The 19,648-nt window shown below is 41.3% G+C and overlaps 1 protein-coding gene and 2 long non-coding RNA genes across 3 annotated transcripts in view; 2 read left to right on the forward strand and 1 right to left on the reverse strand.

The window, feature by feature from the left end:
• The window catches only part of LOC134297886 (uncharacterized), a 414,859-nt gene that overhangs the window by 330,072 nt on the left and 65,139 nt on the right, over nt 1-19,648 (forward strand). The gene's annotated exons all lie outside the window — the stretch shown is intronic.
• The window catches only part of serpini1 (serpin family I member 1), a 128,485-nt gene that overhangs the window by 62,977 nt on the left and 45,860 nt on the right, over nt 1-19,648 (forward strand). Inside the window, exons 2-4 of the mRNA XM_062976740.1 lie at nt 2,716-2,984; nt 9,932-10,162; nt 18,075-18,269. Coding sequence (XP_062832810.1) covers nt 2,735-2,984; nt 9,932-10,162; nt 18,075-18,269 — 676 coding nt within the window. The 5' untranslated portion in view covers nt 2,716-2,734. The remainder of the gene's footprint in view (nt 1-2,715; nt 2,985-9,931; nt 10,163-18,074; nt 18,270-19,648) is intronic.
• LOC134297887 (uncharacterized) overlaps nt 1-19,648 on the reverse strand; it is a 127,675-nt gene that overhangs the window by 31,270 nt on the left and 76,757 nt on the right. The gene's annotated exons all lie outside the window — the stretch shown is intronic.

Here is a 19,648-nt window from a genome sequence, read left to right on the forward strand (position 1 = left end):
TTATGTGTTTGTATGATCTACACACGCACCAAAATGTCTGTGGACACAAAACATTTATGTGTCAAGAACAAATGTCAAGAAAGGTTTTCTGAGTTGCTCAACATATAATGATGTTTAGAAGTGCATGAACCCCCAGGGATGTTGGAATCAGATTTACGCCTACACACTTCTGGTTTGCCTCCATTCTGTCACACACTTCAGTCCCTCCAAAAACTCTAGAGATGGAAACTGAATGCAGGATATAAGGGCTATTTTATACATTGCAGAAAGATTGACTCAGGTTTGTTAGCAAGCGTAAGTTAGCAAGAAGTTGCTTGAAGCTGACTGGGTCATGTGGAAACAAAACTTACATATTCTTTTCTTGTCTGAAGTGGCCATAAGAGTCCACATTTGTATTTTTGGAATATATTTTGGGAGTGAGGCCTCTTTTGCTTGCATAGTTTTATCAAATCAAAAATCTAACTGACAGTGGACCAATAAAATCATAGATTTGGAAAGAGTCTCATGGGCTATGTATCTCAAACCACATGGGATACCAAGTGCAGGTTCTCAGCTATGGCATCCCCAGCAGGCAGATGCTTAAACTCTTTTGAAGATGTCCAGAGAAGATGACTCCACCACCGCTCTAGGTAAGTGGTACCATTACCGAACTTACCTTACTGTAAAGAAGTTCCTTCTAACATTCAGTTGAAAACTACTCTCCTGTAACTTCAAACCATTAGACTTGGTCTCTATTCTTCGAGGCAGCGGAGTGCAGACTTGCACCCTCAGAAAAATGTTATAGAAACTGATGCACTAGAAATGAGGTCTGTATTCTGTGTTACCATTGTTATGGATTGTTGAGGAATTTAATTATATGAAGCCCTTGAAAGCCATCCTGTCTACAGATGAGTAAATTATGATAGTGTTTTTATTCATTCCAGAAAGTTCCTGTTAATGTTGCTACCCTGCCAAAACTGTAATGGTTAGATATTGGCATTATCTGACACCATTGAGAATGCCAGTGAACTATTATTTCTAATGGAGTGTTTTTGTATGTGGAATCGAGTATGTTCCACCCCTAAACTGTGAGGTGTAATAAAATGCAGTAAAATGAGATAAAATAAATCAATGAAGCTTACATTTGTTATAGGATGGTATCTCTCCTGACCTCACTGTGTTCCAATTTCACCATCCTCCATCAATGGAAGAAATTTCCATGGGCAAGTAGGATGTCTACTGGCAGTTGTAAAATATGTAGCTTCATGAAGATGGGAATGTCCTACTTGTAATCAGAGAATATATAGTTTCCATGGAGATGAGGATGTCCTACTCACAATCAGAGAATATAAAATCCATGGGGTATTGAGATCTCCTACTAGCAATCAAGGAACATGTAGATTCTACTGACAATTACTGACATTTTGCTGCTGTTACTTTGCATCATGATTCACTGAAAAAGAGCATATGTTGCTGTTTGTTTTGTCCCATTGGCTGGGAGAATCACATCATTGACTAATAAATAAATCTGACATTTGCTTATCCCAGCCAACATTGCTGCTGTTGTATATAAGATAGAAAAATCGTACATGTAAGTAGCTGAAATTTAAGGATAGTGTGTGTGTGTGTGTGTGTTGAGAAGGCATGACCATAGAAGAGTGATATTGTTAATTGGGTGCATTGTGATTGTTGCAATGAAATGCAACTGGGGGATTCAAATGACATCTAATTCCACATAACCCAATGTTTGCTCTAGGCACTGCTACGTATACAGAGTTAAAATGAGTGCCACCAGTATTTGTTTGTTTGTTTGTTTGTTTTATATACTACCCTTCTCCCCCAAGGGGACCCAGAGCGGTCTCAGTAAACTTCTTTCTCATGTAGTGATGGGTGTTTTTTGGAAAAATAACTGGAAATCTTTCCAGAATATCTGGTTTAAATATAATACTCAAGCCCATCAAATATTTACTTCAAAATTATTTCATTGGTATTGATTGAAGTTGATGTATAAAGGAAATACCATATACCTCCTTTATGAGTTTTTTTTGTTAAACCTGCAATGTTTTAACATATAGAATATGTACCTAACATACCTTAGATCAACTGTTTAACTTTCTTTTGCTAAAGTATAGCTGTAGTACTTTCAGTTTCATTTGTTTTTGCTTTGCACTACTTATTACATCCATTTTAAGTTGAGAAAAATCTAATTCAGCACAAATATGCCATTCTGTTTCATTAAAGGATAAATATGAGTTTGTGGGCACAGGCAACGGGCACAGGTATGTCTTAACTACTTGTACTTTTGCCTGATTGAGAAGCATGAGATTTTGTGAAAGCTTAACAGTGCATTCTTTCATTAGTGTATTCCACCAGGATTTGTTAGTCTATTTCACTAGGGTTTGCTTTCTTCCTTAGAAGAACTGTTAAGACAGTTATATTCTATATTTACTCCTATCTAATGTTTGACTGCAATGCAATAGGTGAGATAACTAAGAGTAAATGTTTGTCTTGTTTGTGAATACATGGTATTTAATACATACATAGATCCCCAGGAGAGGTTTTCTGATTTACTGTAATCTGCAACAAGTACATATTGTTCTGGAGGGTCACAAGGAGGTATAGCTGTATACTGTAAACAATAAAAATGTCTTGTTTTTTTAATCAAACTGATAATATGAAAAAAAAATTACACCATGTACATATAGGTTTAAAAGAGGTCAATTATTCTCTTTCCAGGTCTGAAACTCTTCCAACGATGTTATTCCTTGGACTCCTGTCTCTGCTTATTTTGAAAACTGAAGCCTTTAGTACCAGTTTTCCAGATGAAACCATAGCAGACTTTTCAGTGAATGTTTACAATCAGCTGAGAGCTACAGGGGAAGATGAAAACATTATTTTCTCCCCATTGGGAATAGCAATTGCCCTGGGAATGATTGAACTCGGAGCCCATGGTTCCACCTTGAAAGAAATCCGACACTCCATGGGATATGAAGGTTTGAAAAATGGTAATGTATTTTTTTTAATTAAACAGCATTTCTTTGATCATGTTTTATTTCTTTTCCGCAATGAATAAAGATAGCAATCCTAGGCATGTTTATATAGGTTTAAATCCAATTGGATTCAGTATGACATATTCCTGAGTAGACAGAAATGGAGCTGTGCTGCACCTCTTCTTCAGAATGATGTTTCTTCTCCATTCATTGCTATTTAATCTGTAGTATTACATACAATAAATTCATGCTCAGATTTCTCTGACCTGGTGCCCTCTATGTCTGCCTGTCTGCCAGTCTGCCTGTTGCTGCCTCTGGACTCCTTGCCTACTGCCCCCCTCCCTTTTTCCCAGCGCTGGTGAGTGGACATAAGAAGGGAGGGAAGACTTTTAAAACTCCAAAGCCATCCGGAGGAAGAAGAAGGCAGAGGAACTGACTTTAAAATCATTCTGTCTCTTGCTGCAGGCCTACTGCCCTCCTCGCTTTCCCCAGCATTGGCTATTGAACTAAGAGTCTGTCTTACTGAGGTCCACTCATTATTTATATATTGCTGCTATAACAATCTTTAAATGCTGTTATAATAACTATTATGCACTGTGAAGCCTGGTCCCCCTGACTAGTTTACTAAGTCTATCATCTCTAATTGGTCCTGCCCTGGCACCTTATAATACCATATTGCACCATATTGAATTAGTTCACCATCATAATCCCCACTGCCTGCCTTGCACTTTAGTCAGCTCAGACCCCTATACCTATGCTGCTCATGCACCCTCTGCACTTTACAACTGCATTTGCACTTTGTATTGTTGGAGGGGGGTGGGGGAGGCTGGAGGGTTATGGGGACTGCAGGGTGGGGGAAGGGAATGGGTGTGAAAGGATGCCAATCTATAACAGAAAACTAGTAAACCAAATAACATCGTTTGGACCAGGGGAAGAGAAAGGGAAAGGACAGTGTGATAGGGGAGGAGGGTGTTCTGATGGGTGGGGAGCCCCTATAGAGGTGGTGTCTGGGAGGGGGAGATACGGGAAAGGGAGACCAAATCATTTAATTCGGCCTAGGGTTTTTGGTAGGACATTAATAGTTCCAAAACGGTCTCCTGACATAGCTAATCTGGGTAGCCAGGATGGCGGTCCCTCCAGGTTAAAGGTGGTGCTGTTTAATGCCAGGTCAGTGAACGGAAAAACATCTTTCATCCAAGATCTCATTTTGGATGAGCATGTAGACCTGGCATGTATTACGGAGACCTGGCTGGACGAGATGGGAGGAGTTAATCTCACCCAGCTCTGCCCGCCGGGTTATTCCGTACAGCACCAGCCGAGATCTGGAGGGAGGGGAGGTGGGGTCGCGGTGGTCTATAAGGATTCCATCCCCCTGACCAGGTGCCCTGTCCCTCAGTCGACCATGTTTGAATGTGTCCACCTGAGGGTGGGAGACCGGGACAGATTAGGGATTCTGTTAGTGTACCGACCACCCCGCTGCACTACAGTCTCCCTGCCTGAGCTAGCTGAGGTGGTCTCGGGCCTGGCGTTGGAGTCCCGGCGGCTCATAGTGCTGGGGGACTTCAATGTCCATGCCGAGACCAACCTCTCAGGTGCAGCTCAGGACTTCATGGCCGCCATGGCAACCATGGGGCTGTCCCAATTAGTAACAGGCCCCACCCACAGTGCGGGACACACACTGGACTTGGTCTTCTGTCAGGGATGGGAGGAAGGTGGCGGTGTGGAGGAGCTCACCATCGCTCCGTTGCCATGGACCGACCATCACCTGATCAGGTTTAGACTTACTGCGCCCCCCAACCTCTGCAGGGGTGGTGGACCTAAAATGGTCCGCCCCAGGAGACTTATGGATCCAGAAGGATTCCTGACAACTCTTGGGGAATTTCCCGCCTCCTCGGCAGGTGATCCTGTTGATGCTCTGGTCTCTCTCTGGAATGGAGAGATGACTAGGGCAATAGACACGATTGCTCCGGAGCGTCCCCTCTCGAGTAACCGAGCTAAACCAGCTCCTTGGTTTACTGAGGAGCTGGCAGCGATGAAGCGAAAGAAGAGGGAACTAGAGTGCGTGTGGCGATCAGGGTATAACGAGTCAGACCGAACACGGCTAGGCTCCTATCTTAGGGCATATGCCGCGGCAATCAAAGCTGCAAGGAGAGCCCACCTTGCGGCCAACATTGCGTCCGCACAGAACCGTCCGGCGGCGCTGTTCCGTGTCATCAGAGGGTTGTTAACTCCCACCAATCAAGGTGGGAGCCCTGATAACTCGGCAGCCCGCTGTGAAGCATTTGCTCGGTTCTTTGCGGACAAAGTCGCTCTGATCCGTTCCGACTTTGACACCATATTAACGGCAGTCTCTGAGGATGTAACGAGTGCACCTGCTTGTCCAGTTTTGTTGGATTCATTTCAATTGGTTGAGCTCGAGGATGTGGACAAGATCCTGGGAGAGGCGAGACCGACCACATGCATCCTAGACCCCTGCCCATCCTGGCTGGTGAGAGAAGCCAGAGGGGGTTTGGCCGAGTGGGTGAAGGTGGTGGTAAATGCCTCCCTTCGGGAGGGCAAGTTTCCAGCGAGCCTAAAAATGGCTGTGATCAAGCCGCTGTTGAAAAAGCCATCATTGCATCCCACTCAATTCGGAAACTTTCGGCCTATTTCCAATCTCCCCTATTTGGGCAAGGTCTTGGAACATGTGGTTGCTTCGCAGCTCCAGGGTTTCTTGGTTGACACTGATTTTCTGGATCCGGCACAGTCTGGCTTTAGGCCGGGGCATGGTACTGAGACAGCCTTGGTCGCCTTAGTCGATGATCTACGCCGGGAACTGGACAGGGGGAGTGTGTCCCTGCTGGTTCTGCTGGACCTCTCAGCAGCCTTCGATACCGTCGATCACGGTATCCTTCTGGGACGCCTCGCGGGAATGGGACTTGGAGGTACTGTTTTGCAGTGGCTCCACTCATTCCTGGAGGGTCGGTCCCAGATGGTGTCATTGGGGGATGCCTGCTCGGCCCCACAACCGTTGACTTGTGGGGTCCCGCAGGGCTCTGTGTTATCTCCCATGTTGTTTAACATCTACATGAAGCCGCTGGGAGAGATCATCAGGAGTTTCGGGGTGCGGTGTCATCTGTACGCAGATGATGTCCAGCTCTGTCACTCCTTCCCACCTGTCACTAAGGAGGCTGTCCAGGTCCTGAACCGGTGCTTGGCCGCTGTGTCGGACTGGATGAGGGCCAACAAATTGAAATTGAATCCAGACAAGACAGAGGTCCTCCTGGTCAGTCGAAAGGCTGAACAGGGTACTGGGTTACAGCCTGTGCTGGATGGGGTCACACTCCCCCTGAAGGCGCAGGTGCGCAGTCTGGGGGTGATCCTGGACTCATCGTTGAGCCTGGAGCCCCAGGTCTCAGCGGTGGCTAGGGGAGCCTTCGCACAATTAAAACTTGTGCGCCAGCTGCGACCGTACCTTGGGAAGCCGGACTTGGCCACGGTGGTACACGCCCTTATTACATCTCGTTTAGACTACTGCAACGCACTCTACGTGGGGCTGCCTTTGAAGACTGTTCGGAAGCTTCAATTAGTCCAACGGGAGGCTGCCAGGTTAATAACTGGGGCGGCGTACAGGGAGCGTAAGACTCCTCTGTTACGCCAGCTCCACTGGCTGCCAATTAGCTACCGAACACAATTCAAGGTGCTGGCTTTAGCCTATAAAGCTCTAAACGGTTCCGGCCCAGCTTATCTGTCCGAACGTGTCTCCCGCTACGACCCACCTCGAAGCTTAAGATCGTCAGATGAGGCCCTGCTCGCGGTCCCGTCAGCCTCACAGGTGCGGCTGGCGGGGACGAGAGACAGGGCCTTTTCAGTGGTGGCTCCCCGCCTATGGAACGCCCTCCCCATTGAAGTCAGGCAGGCTCCCTCCCTCCTGTCTTTCCGAAAGAGGACAAAAACGTGGTTATGGGACCAGGCATTTGAGCATGAGTAGCAGCAAAAAAATGAGATAAGAATATATGACCTACTGACAGACCCCACATGAACATGGAAAGCGCCTTAAATGTATATTTAAATGTATAATTATGTATATTTTAATGGATATTCTTAATTTTATTGTAATTTTTAATCTTGATGGATTTTTAAATTTGATGACAACTGTTTTTAATGTGTATGGTTATACTGTAAGCCGCCCTGAGTCCCCTGATGGGTGAGAAGGGCGGGGTAGAAGTGATGTAATAAATAAATAAATAAATAAATAGGTCCCATCATTACCAAGCGCCACGACCATTCATCATCATGGCAGTTGCAGTTCACTTCTGGAGAACATCAGGTTGTGAAAGGCAAGAAAGGATTTTGCTGTACCACTAGGGTAGAGATAAAATGGTAACTCTTTTCAGAGGAAATACCTTCCCCTTGAGCCAAAACACATGGGAGTGTTAATATTAGGTAACAAATTCATAATTACCTGGCAAAATTCTAGCCATAGTCTGTTTCAACAAAAAACATGATCATGCACCCCTAATGCTCATAAAACACCATTATGGTTGACCATTATCCCCATGTTCAGTTTATGTATCTAGCATATGATATAGTAGCAATACATTATGTCAAGAAGGCCTTCCACCTATTCAGATGGAATAAGCTGGAGCATGATTCTATTAATTTTATTTTTTCCCCTTTGCCTTTTTATGTTTCCTAATGCAAATACAAGGCATTTGAAGCAGTAGGTTGACCTGAGAGTTGAGAAGTACTCTTGGCTTCACCATACTAAGGGCTCAGTATATAACTTGTTTTCACTGCTATTTACAAATCATAGTCATATGAGAGGAAGAATCACTTCACAAACTCCCACTTCACTGCAGTCAGTCAACCCATTCTGCAATTCCCAGGTTGATAAAACCTTGGAGTGATTGCTTGAGCAACTAGGCTCCTGGGAGATATACCTTAGGCAGTTCCCAAGTAAACATTCAACCTCCAGTGTCTGAATTAGAACAAGTTCTATTTATAGAGATAAGGGCAAAAAAAAGTTGAGACAAGTAAGAAGAGTACAGAGCAGAATAAAACAATGGATTGTCTATCTAGCTAAAATTTGTGCCAAGCAAACAAGTCCTCTACTTCATACTTGCATACTGGAAACTGCATCAGATTGTGTTATGGTTTAAATAAGTTAAAACAACAACAGTAACAACAGTGGAATCATGCTGTTTTTATCTTTTGGGTATTACAGGGCTTGGAGAAGTTTATGTTTTGGACAACAACTGTCTATAGTGGTGGTTCTCAACCTGTGGGTCCCTAGGTATTTTGGCCTACAACTCCCAGAAATCCCAGCTAGTTTACCGACTGTTAGGATTTCTGGGAGTTGAAGGCCAAAACATCTGGGGACGTACAGGTTGCGAACCACTGGTCTATATGATTGTGGGAAACAACTCTGGATAGGAGGATAGAAGACTGAGAGCTAGAGAGAATGTGACCTAGAAAGTTTTAAAGCAGGGATGGGCGACTTTGAAAGTCCTGAGAGCTATTTTCTGCAAGCTGCTTAGCCCTCTCCAACAAACTCAGAAAATTGGAAAGTAATTTGTGATTTCTCAAGTTTCATTTTTTGGTAAAACAAAGTTTGGCAGGGGGATTTTACTATGTTTTAGAATATAATTGTTTTATTTTTAGAGTTTTCCTGGGTCTCTGGATTATAATAAAAATGTTGTCGTTTTAGTTACTGTTATTATATTCCCCCTTGAGGCAAGGTTCTGATAAATAAACAGTTTACCCCTTTTCTCTTTTTGTTTATTTCTCTTCTGTTGAAAGCTTTTTGTGTTGAGATCCATAAAGGCATTTTGGGACACAACCTGGGTTTAGATAGATAGATAGATAGATAGATAGATAGATAGATAGATAGATAAATAGATAGATAGATAGATAGATATAATATTTTCAGTAAGCCACATATCATGAAGTTATTTCTAAAATTATACCATAAATATCTGTGTCTTCCAAACCTCGTTTTGTGCCTGGGAAAGGCATGTTCTGTGCAGCTGTTCATAACCCACACATCAAGCATTTCCTAGCCCTGCAAAGGGACAAGTTCCTCTTCAAATGGAGCTTCAGATGTCCATAAGAGTTGTGGGAAGGATTGGGTGGCAGTCCTTTCATAATTTTTTCTATGTCCAGGGATTTAAATAATAGTCATAACTATTACGGGAGCCAGCATGATGTAGTGGTTTGAGCATTGGAGTACATGTTTGGAGACCAAAGCTCAAATCCCCACTCAGCCATGGAAACCCATTGAGGGTCAGAAGGGAAAGGCAACCCCGTCTCAACAATTCTCGTCAATACAACCTTTGTTGTTGTTTATTTGTCCAGTCGCTTCCGACTCTTCGTGACCTCATGGACCAGAGCCGACGCCAGAGCTTCCTGTCAGCCGTCACCGCCCCCAGTTCCTTCAAGGTCAAGCCAGTCACTTCAAGGATACCATCCATCCACCTTGCCCTTGGTTGGCCCCTCTTTCTTTTTCCTTCCATTTTCCCCAGCATTATTCTCTTCTCCAAGCTTTTCTGTCTTCTCATGATGTGGCCAAAGTACTTCATCCTTGCCTCTAATATCCTTCCCTCCAGTGAGCAGTCAGGCATTATTTCCTGGAGTATGGACTGGTTTGATCTTCATACGGTTCAAGGTACTCTCAGAACAATACAACCTTAGGTTCACCATAAGTTGGAAGTGATTTGAAGGTTTAGAAAAACATACCTATTATAAAATGGTTGGTAGTGACCTTTTCTATCAATATAATATATTACTGTACTTCTTCCCTGCAAAGACAGTAGGATATATTAAGCTCTCTGTGTGTGTGTGTGTGTGTGTGTGTGTATGTATGTGTGTGTGTGTGTGTGTGTGTGTGTGTGTGTGTGTGTATATATATATATATATATATATATATATATATATATATATATATTATTTTGACAAGTTCTGTATTCTAACTCTCATTTCAGGTGCAGAATTTAACTTCTTGAAGGAGCTCTCTGACATGTCAACCACTGAGGAGAGCCAGTACATTTTAAAGCTTGCCAACTCCCTCTGTGTACAGAAGGGATATCACGTCAATGACAAATTTTTGCAGTTGATGAAAAAATACTTTAATGCTGAAGTTGAAGATGTAGATTTCAGTCAGAACATTGCTGTGGCCAGCTACATCAATAGATGGGTGGAGAACCGTACAAACAGTAAGTATCAGCATTTTAATAGTCCTTCTTTTGTTGTCAGTGGTTATCGTTTAATGTTTCTACACACCAAGAATTAAAATGCCAAATTCAAAGGAATCTGTCATTGCCCTGGCTACAATACAATATATTTGAAAGGCTTGTTTCTTAGAATGACAACTGGGAATATCAGACTGTTAAATGTTGAAGCTATTTAGTTATTGATGCCCCAATTCAATTTTGTTTAGTTTATCAAAGTTTGGAAGAAATTCAAAGATTGAGTGCAGGTGCTATTACAATTTGGATACAGTTAGACCAAGAGTTAGGGGAAGGGAATCTTGTGGCATGGAAATTTTCTGACATTGCATTTTTCCTACCTATATATCTATCCATCTATTTGTCTTAATTTTTATCTGGGGCTGTTGTACCATAATCAGTCTGCTAGATTGGATAAACATAGGATAAGAACTTCTAGCTATTTTTCTGAATTTAGTATTGGCAAACTCTAGTGCCCAAAGCAATATATTATTTATTTTTATTTATTTCATTTCATTTCATTTACTTTATTTTTTATTCCAACTTTCTCCCAATATATGGACCCAAGGCAGCTAGTAAACGAATGCACTTTAAACTTATTTTTCTTTTAAAATATGTGTCATTTAAAATATTGATTTCTTCCAGTTGTAGTTTTTGTTAAATATAAGGGAAGTATATGTTATTTGCTTTATTTAATAGTCCAATAAAACAATTTCCACATAAAGCTTTGCATGTGTTTGAACATACTATTTAAACTAAATGTGCTAAATCGGATGATATTATTTAGAATACTGTGTTCTGGAAAATGAAATTACTGTTCTATTTCTTCCAGAAAACCCCTAGGCCAATTCTCTGCCAGTCTGTTCCTTGCTACCAGTTTATCCCTTAATTCTAGCAAGAGCTGGTAGAGGATATAAAAATATAAAAATGAAACTCCAGAACTGTAACCAAGAACTTGCAAAACTGCTGAAAGCTGGGAGTGATTTTCAATGAAAGGATGAGCTCACAACCAATAAAACAAAACCTTCAAGTTCTCATTGAAAGATGGGGAAAATAAAACAAAATACACTGCACAAGGTCAGGAGTTTTAAAAAGTTCAGCCAAATGCACCTATTTACAGCTTTTGTTACAAAAAATGAGAGAAAGTATATTTTCAGAGAAACTGAAATGATTTCATGGATAATGTTGGCAAGAGGAAGAAAAACACCAGCAAGAGTTTCTTTAGCGGGGGGGGGGGACACTGGCAAAGTGGATGAAGGTGCTGATGAACATCTCCTTGTCAAAAGGCTCAGTGCCAATTAGCTTAAAGGCAGCTGTAGTAAAACCTTTATTAAAGAAACCATTGCTAAATCCCACTGAATTGAATAACTATTGAGCAGTCTCAAATCTCCCCCTTTTGGGCAAGGCTCTAGAGAGGGTGGTGGCCTCTCAGCTCCAAAGATTCTTGGAAGAAACTGATCTGGATCTCTTTCAGTCTGGTTTCAGACCTGGTTTCATTTCACAGGAATGAAACAGCATTGGTCGCCTTGGTAGATGATCTATGAAGAGAACTGGATGGAGGAGTGTGACCCTGTTGGTTCTCCTGGACCTCTCAGTGGTGTTCGATACCATTGAGCATGGTATCCTTCTGGGTCAGCTTGCTAGGATGGGATTAGGAGGCACTGTTTTGCAGGAGCTTCATTCCTTCCTGGAGGACCAAACCCAGAAGATCGTGCTGGGTGAATCCCATTCAACTCCCTGCCAGTGGTCTGTGGGGTTCCTGAGGGATCCATTCTGTCACCCATGCTATTTAACATCTACATTAAACCGGTGGGAGAGATCATCCAGAGTCTTGGGATTCGGTGTCATATTTATGCAGACGACACTCAAATCTATTACTCCTTTCCATCAAACTCCAAGGGTTCCGTTCTGATCCTGAATTGGTATCTGTCAACAGTAATGGACTAGATGAGGGTGAACAGATTGATATTAAATCCTGACAAGACAGAGGTATTCCTGGTCAGTCGTAAGGCAGATCAGGGTATAGGCATACAGCCTGTGCCTTATGAGGTTACACTTCCCCTGAAGACACAGGTTTGCAGCTTGGGGGTGGATTTGAGCCTCAGGTCATAAATGACCAGGAGCGCCTTTACACAGTTAAAACTTGTGTGCCAGCTGTGCTCATACCTTGAGACACCAGATCTGGCCATGGTAGTACATGCCCTAGTTACATCTCGATTGAATTACTGCAATGCGCTCTGTGTGGAGCTGCCTTTAAAGAGCACTCGGAAACTTCACCTGGTCCAGAGATCTGTGGCCAGGTTACTAACTGGAGAGCCATACAGGAAGCAAACAGCAGCTCCACTTGCTACCAGTTTGCTACCATGTGAAATTTAAAGTGCTGGTTGTTACCTTTAAAGCCCTAAATGGTTTAGGTCCAGACTACTTGACCACCCGCCTCTCCTCATATGAAATTGTCTGGTCACTGCCTTCATCAAGCGAGGCCCTCCTCTCGATCCCACCCCCATCCCAAATCTGGCTGGTGGGGATGAGAGAGAGGGCCTTTTCTGTAGTCACCCCCCACGTCTAGAAATCTCTCCTGAAGGAGCTTGAAATGGTCCACACACTATCCTCTTTCAGGAAACAATTAAAAATATACACATGCTCCCAGGCTTATGGAGAATCAAACATTTGAATATCTGGCTCCAACACAATGAATGGATTATCAACAGGTCTTTGAAGACAGATATGGATTTTAATTTATTGATTGTCATGACCCAGGCTGCAGAGCACCAATAACCATACACAGAGGCCAGAATCTAACTAATATCTTTATTTAAGGAAATATATAGGTTAATAAAAGCAAGTGTAGGAAATAGTTCAGGAGTAGACCTTTCAGGGAAGGTCAAAATTAGTCCAAAGAAACAATGTCCAATATGAAATATTAAGGTCCAAAGTTGTAATCCAATAACCGAAACACTCACTTCGCCAAGCGAAGTGAGGGGAGATGACAAGGTCCTTTAGTCCATGAAACTTGAGCAAGGCTAGGAAATAACTTGATACTTGGAACACAAGGCTTGAACAAGGCAACAAGAAACGAGGAGCAAAACCAAGATCCGTGGAATTTACTTGGCAAGGTCCGGAAAGCAAGGCTAGATCCGTGGAAGTAAACAAGGCTGGGAACGAAGGCTTGGAAACAGGAACGAGGCTTGGAAACAGGAACGAGGCTTGGAAACGGAGTAGCTGTCCACACACGCTACTCCAGTAGCTGACGAATTGACTCCGCAAGATTCCAAAAGGGGCAAGGAACCTAAATAGGGCCTCGTTTCCCACCAGAGAACACTTCTCTGGGGAAACCAGAAACGAAAGTCAATCTCTGTGTCCAGATGTATGACTCCCTAAATTTTCTCATGGAAGCAGGCTTAATCATCAGAATGCTTTGCTGCGATTCTCAGGCTTCGGCGATTAGCCTGCTGAACTCCTTTTTGTTGTAGATAATAATTACGGCGAGAAAATGGGGGAGATTTTGACTCAGGGCTTGTTTGGCAGATTTCTGGAATACAAACCTCCTGCAGGTGCAAGGGCTCTAATTCAGGCTGGGAAAGTTCCCTTTCTGGCTGAAATGGTGGAAAACCCAAGTTTTCCTCTTCATCTGTCACAACAGCACTAGGAACGGGACTACATGGCCCATGAGTCATCACATTGATCTGGGTTATTACTGTAATCCTATTTTTAATTGTTATTGCAACTTGTGTTTTGTTGATGGCTATTGTGTCTTATGATAAATTGTTATTTTGATTATTTGCTTTTACTTTATTATGTATTTGTGTGGCATCAAATGGCTGCCATCCATGTTGCTAGCCTCCCTGAGTCCCCAAAAGGGAGATGGGACGGGATGCAAATAAAGTTGACTTGACTATACTTTTAACCTTTTAATGCTTTTTCCAAATAGCTTCTTGACCTGGCACAAAGGTGATATTTCTGTTCAGTAGATGTAGAGATACAGATTGCTGTGGGCTACTACTGCCTATTTATGTCTTAATACATTTCAGAAGCATCTATTTATTCTGCAGATTAGGGGTAATATAGATAACATTTCTCCATTTTCTATATGTGTGAAAATGCATGGGTCTATGCTCAAGTATGATGAACATATTCCTGTCACAATTTTTGAGTTTTCAACTACCAAATCACTATTTTAATATAGTTCTTTCATTCATCTTGAGACCTATAGAGCTTGCAAGGAAAAGATAGCAGCAACACAAAGCATACAGCTTAAATCTCAGCAGTAGTGAAAGAGGAGGCAGAGATTCAAGGTTAACATGGGAAGAATGTAAATCAGAGGCATTATTCGCACCTGGTTCAGCTGTGGGTAATGTCTAAAGGAGCCATACAAAAGACTTTTCAAGAGAAGGGAAGTGCTGAGTGCTTATTTTAAAGGCAGATAATAGATATCACCATATGGATGTTCTGTCTCCAGCTCCTGGTGTAGCAAGAGAGAATGAGCAGTGTTGTTTAAGAGAGTAGGAGACGTAAATGTGCTGAAGGTGACAAAGCTGAATTTAAAAGACCATAAAGCAAAAGTAGTGCAGAATATAAATAATGTGGGGTGGATTTAGGGTGATGCCACAGAAAGTTAAAGTTTTATAACTCACACTTTTGGTATTTTCATGTGACTCAGACCATTTGGTCAGCCAATCTTATGTCCTTCTACTTGGGAAATAGTCCACTGAACCTAGTGAAGATTACTTCAAATGATATGTATAGGATTGCACAGTTAAAACAATTAAAATACAGCTCTCCTATACCAAAATAGCAACAACAAAGAAAAGAAAGGTTCCATGTAGATCCATAGGAATAAAACACATGGGTCATAAATTTATTAGAATCAGTTTCATAAAATGTAAAAGGTTTCAAGTTATCCAGAACTCTTATCAGACCAAGTGGAAAAAAGAATAACAAAGGCAAGGGAAGCATGAAAGTCCATTCTTTTCTATACCCCCTCAATATTTTTATATCTAGTTTGATAAAAGACTAAATCTTACAAATAGTATAACAAATAGTGTAAAGGGACCACAAGGATAATCCATTCTAATTTTTCTCTGCACAGGAATTAACAGCTGAAATATCTGAAAGCCGACCATGCAACCTCCTTTTTTGAGATACTAATAAAAGTGTATTCACTATATGTGGATTTTGATAAGACAACTATTATGTTTTTATTGGTAAGGACTGGGACTTGGTACTGATTGTGGAAGAGGATTCAGGGCCAATGTAGGAATGGGATCTTCTGAGGACAAGTGGGTCTCTGGGACTTTTGTTATTTCACCCATTTTCTTTCATGAAAGGGACCAACACAAGAAAATGAAGCATGTACACAGATGTACAGGGTTGTACTAGAGTACTCATGGTTGTTTGGCTCAAGGGTTTTTGTTGTGTTTGCGTTGCATTATCAGAGGCACAGTTCACAAGGCAAATGCCAGAGGTCCATGCAACAAAGCCAAGGCATGCATTCCACAGTCAAAGAACAAAGTCCAAACAATAACTGTCTGGACTTTATCAGTTATTCAGTTTCCAGAGTCAAAGTTGGAGAATTACAGGAACAGGTCTAAGATAAATAATAACTAAGGTCCAAAAATAATATTGCAGACCTGTGAGAAACTACATGCTCCCTTCTGTGTTCTAAAACTGGAAGTATATTTAACTCCTCACTGGCTGGTTCTACTGTATTTGCCTGCTGGGAACTGCTGATCTCCATCTCCTCTGCTGGCCCTTCCAGTTCCTCCTCATTTTCACTGTCAGAGCTGGCCATTATAGTTTCTTAGACATTTGCAACTTGCATTATTCCAAGTAAAATGCAGGATCTCATCTGTGAAGATATATGAAATTTTATACATTTATTTGATCTATCATTGTCAGTGCAGAATCCCAAAATCCAAATTATCATACCACAAAAGCAAGTAAAGCCATTCCCGGTTGGCATCGCCAGTGGATTTTGACTGGAGTGACTTGTTTAGGAATGTGGGTACAGCAGCTGTTACATTTGGCTAACAAGCCTCTCATGACTTGAACAGATGCAAGATGTATCATCCCTTTCTTGGGTAAATGTCAGTGGAATAGATTCCGAGATGTTTACTCTGTTTATTGCTAAGTCATTACCCTTACAGCTTGTGGGATATTGCCGAGGTAAAATGGAGTGATGAAATCGTGTGTGGCAACCAGCCCATAGTGCCTCCAGCCAATGGCATCATTCTATCTGTGTATCTTATATTGCTGTTCTGTATGCCTTATGTGAAATTGTTTTTCAAATTCTTTGGGGATGGGAGACTCTTAATAAAATGATTCATCATGAGACAAAGAGGTTTTGCCTGATGCGCAAGTTTGTGACTAGTGTTATGCTAATGAAAATGTACAAAAGGTATCCTCTTTCTGGTAGTAGTTCTAAAAGTGGAATTTACAGAAACAATAACCAATACTTACTTTATACAGTCATGTATAGGTCGATCATGTGGATAAGTTGAGGGCAAGCTTGAGGCCGTAAATGATGGATTTTGATATGACCTATGGACAAGTTGAGGCTCATTCTAACGAAGAGCACCAGTACCACCCTGGTTGCCACTGCCACCTTTTTGCACTCGGGCATTCAAAAATTAGCCCAAAATGCAACTATACCTGCATTCTACTTTCAGAGTCTAATCACAGGAAAAAGTTGTAATCATTTGCAAGCATTCCTGTATTCACACTTTCTTGCATATGTGTAGGTATTAAACATACTAGCCTCAACTCTCCATTCTGAGAAACTCTTCAGTCACTGAAGATAATTGAAGTCCAATGCAGTGTAGGTATCTGTCCAGTCAAATTCCAGACAGGTAAGCAAGGATTCAGCAGACTAGAGGCAAGTAACATGGTTTCAAAGACCATCTGCCAGGTTCCTGGGCTGGGCCGATCTTTTGTGACCTTCATTTACAGACTGAAGGGGCAAAGCTAGCATTGTATGTACATTTGAGGGTCAATGGAAAAGAGCTTGTAAAATTCCAGTAGCCATGCTCACTGGGAAATTGTGGGAGATACAGTCTAAGCAAGGGGAGACATTGTGGTGTAGTGGTTAGAGCACGGGGCTATAATTCTGGAGATCAGGATTTGAATCCCATACCCAGCCCCCCAAAATCCCATGGTAGGATCAAAATAAGTAAAAAACAATATAGAATCATAGAATAATAGCGTTGGAAGAGAACCACCTGGGCCATCTAATCCAACCCCCTGCCATGCAGGAAAAGCACAATCAAAATATCCCTGGCAGATGGTCATCCAGCCTCTGTTTAAGACACATTAAGACACACAACAGCAACAGTAGAGTCTAAGAAAGTGATTTTTCTAAGCAGAAGCATTAAATTCCATCAGTCACTTGATTCCTTCAGGATACAGAGTACCACTTTCAAAGGAGGCTGTGAAACAGTGTGATTTGGGCAAATCAGGGCCTGTACCTATAACATATCCAGATACAGACACAAAGTATCTGGGCTCTTCAATCTAATATCCTTATTGATAGCTATGGCTGAGCTCTTCAATCTTAGCTCTCCAAATTTAATTGTCCATGACAGAGACTTTAAGTAGCAATTAGAGTTTAGTTGCTTAGCTTAGGTTAAGTTTTGTTGTATTAATGATGATATTTCAGAAAATGATTGACTGGTATAACTACTTATTCTATGGCTTGGTCTGCCTACAATAATTTCTTTCACCGCCCAGACTCTTGACAGTTTAATGTGGGGATCTAAAAAGGAATTTCTCAATTGAATATATTATATATTGCTTTTAAGTTGTTTTTGTTTTCTTGCTTTTTGCAGGCTGGGTAATCTTTGCTTTAAATGTCCAATTAGACATGCCAATTGATGTGCTTTTTCTCTCTGCTTTCATCTGACAGACATGATCAAAGATTTTGTGTCAGCAAGGGATTTTGGTGCTCTTACACACTTGGCCCTCGTGAATGCAATCTACTTTAAGGGAAATTGGAAGTCTCAGTTCAGGCCAGAAAACACAAGAACGTTCTCTTTCACTAAGGATGATGAAAGTGAAGTGCAAATTCCAATGATGTATCAGCAGGGAGAGTTTTATTATGGTAAGTGAACGAGTCATTCTTTCTCTCTAACTGTCTAACTACAGACTAGGATTTTAGCAGGAGTTCACTGGTGTACACTGTTCCCTTCAGCACTTCATGCCAATTCATACATGATATCAGTAGCATCTCTTGCTCAATTCCTTGGGAACTATTCTGTGGCCAATCACACTATTTTCACATTACTTAGTTATAACACTATGATTTCACTGTAACTGTTGTTGTTCCAGCTTATGGAGATCTGGGATTTGTAGTCTTGGGAGGGAAACCTAGAATTCTCAGGCAGAGATCTCTCCCAATTCACTAACTACAAATTATGGGATTCTATGAGAAGTTGCCATAGCAATTGAAATGAAATAGAGCACTAAAATTGCATAGTGTGAAAGGACCCCAAAAAACTGGAAGTTTGCTTCTGCCTGGACTCAGTAGATGGCATTAGACAAGCTCTTCTCTTTCGTCTTCTTTTGTAAAAATCATTTTTATTTGATTTTTATATAAAACTAGAATATACCAAACAAAGCTACAATACACAATAGGCTATAATAATCACAGCACAAACAACAAAAATAAACAAAAATAAAAAACAATACAAATTATACTATGACTACACTACAATATTGTTTGACTTCTTACTCATGTTTTTCAGGTTATATAATTTCTAAGTTTCTACTTCTCCCCTAATGAGTTAAATTGTTACACTTCATCTATATTTTAACTATATTTTAACTGTTAGTCAAAGGAAAAAATCATTTTATCACCTTCATTCTTTCTTTAAAAGTAAATTAAGGATTTTAAACTTTTCGAACAAATTACCAAGGATTTTTCTCATTATGCAGATTGCATATGCCTTATCCAGAAATCTGGAATTCAAGGTACTCCAAAAATTGTCCATATGGGAATCTAAAACAGTGACATCTTTGGGTTTCATGTACAAAATAATAAAAAAATGTATAAAATTACTTTCAGGCTATGTGGATAAAATGTGCATGAAACATATAGTAATTCCACATTTAGCTTGTGTCCCATCTCCGAGACATCTCATGATGTATGCATATGCAAATACAGGCACTGTATTCCAAAATTGTAGAATCCAAAATCCCAAACATTTCTGGTCCCAACAATTTGGATATTGCACAATGAATATACCTTGTCAAGAAAATCCTATGGTAGGGTCTCCATCAGATGGGATGGATGCAAACACATATAACAATAACATGTGGATGGATCACTTTGAACTCTTGAAAGCACTATGTATATGTTTCCTATTATTTATAGTTTTCATTACCTCCCTTTTGCTTGTCACTCAGGCAGCCATTCATCCAGAATCAGACCTGTTCAATTTCACATTTGACCTTATGTTTTGTTTTCTTCTCACAGTTTTT

The sequence above is a fragment of the Anolis carolinensis genome, chromosome 3, assembly GCF_035594765.1.
Source record: "Anolis carolinensis isolate JA03-04 chromosome 3, rAnoCar3.1.pri, whole genome shotgun sequence".
Taxonomy (NCBI): Eukaryota; Metazoa; Chordata; class Lepidosauria; order Squamata; family Dactyloidae; genus Anolis; species Anolis carolinensis.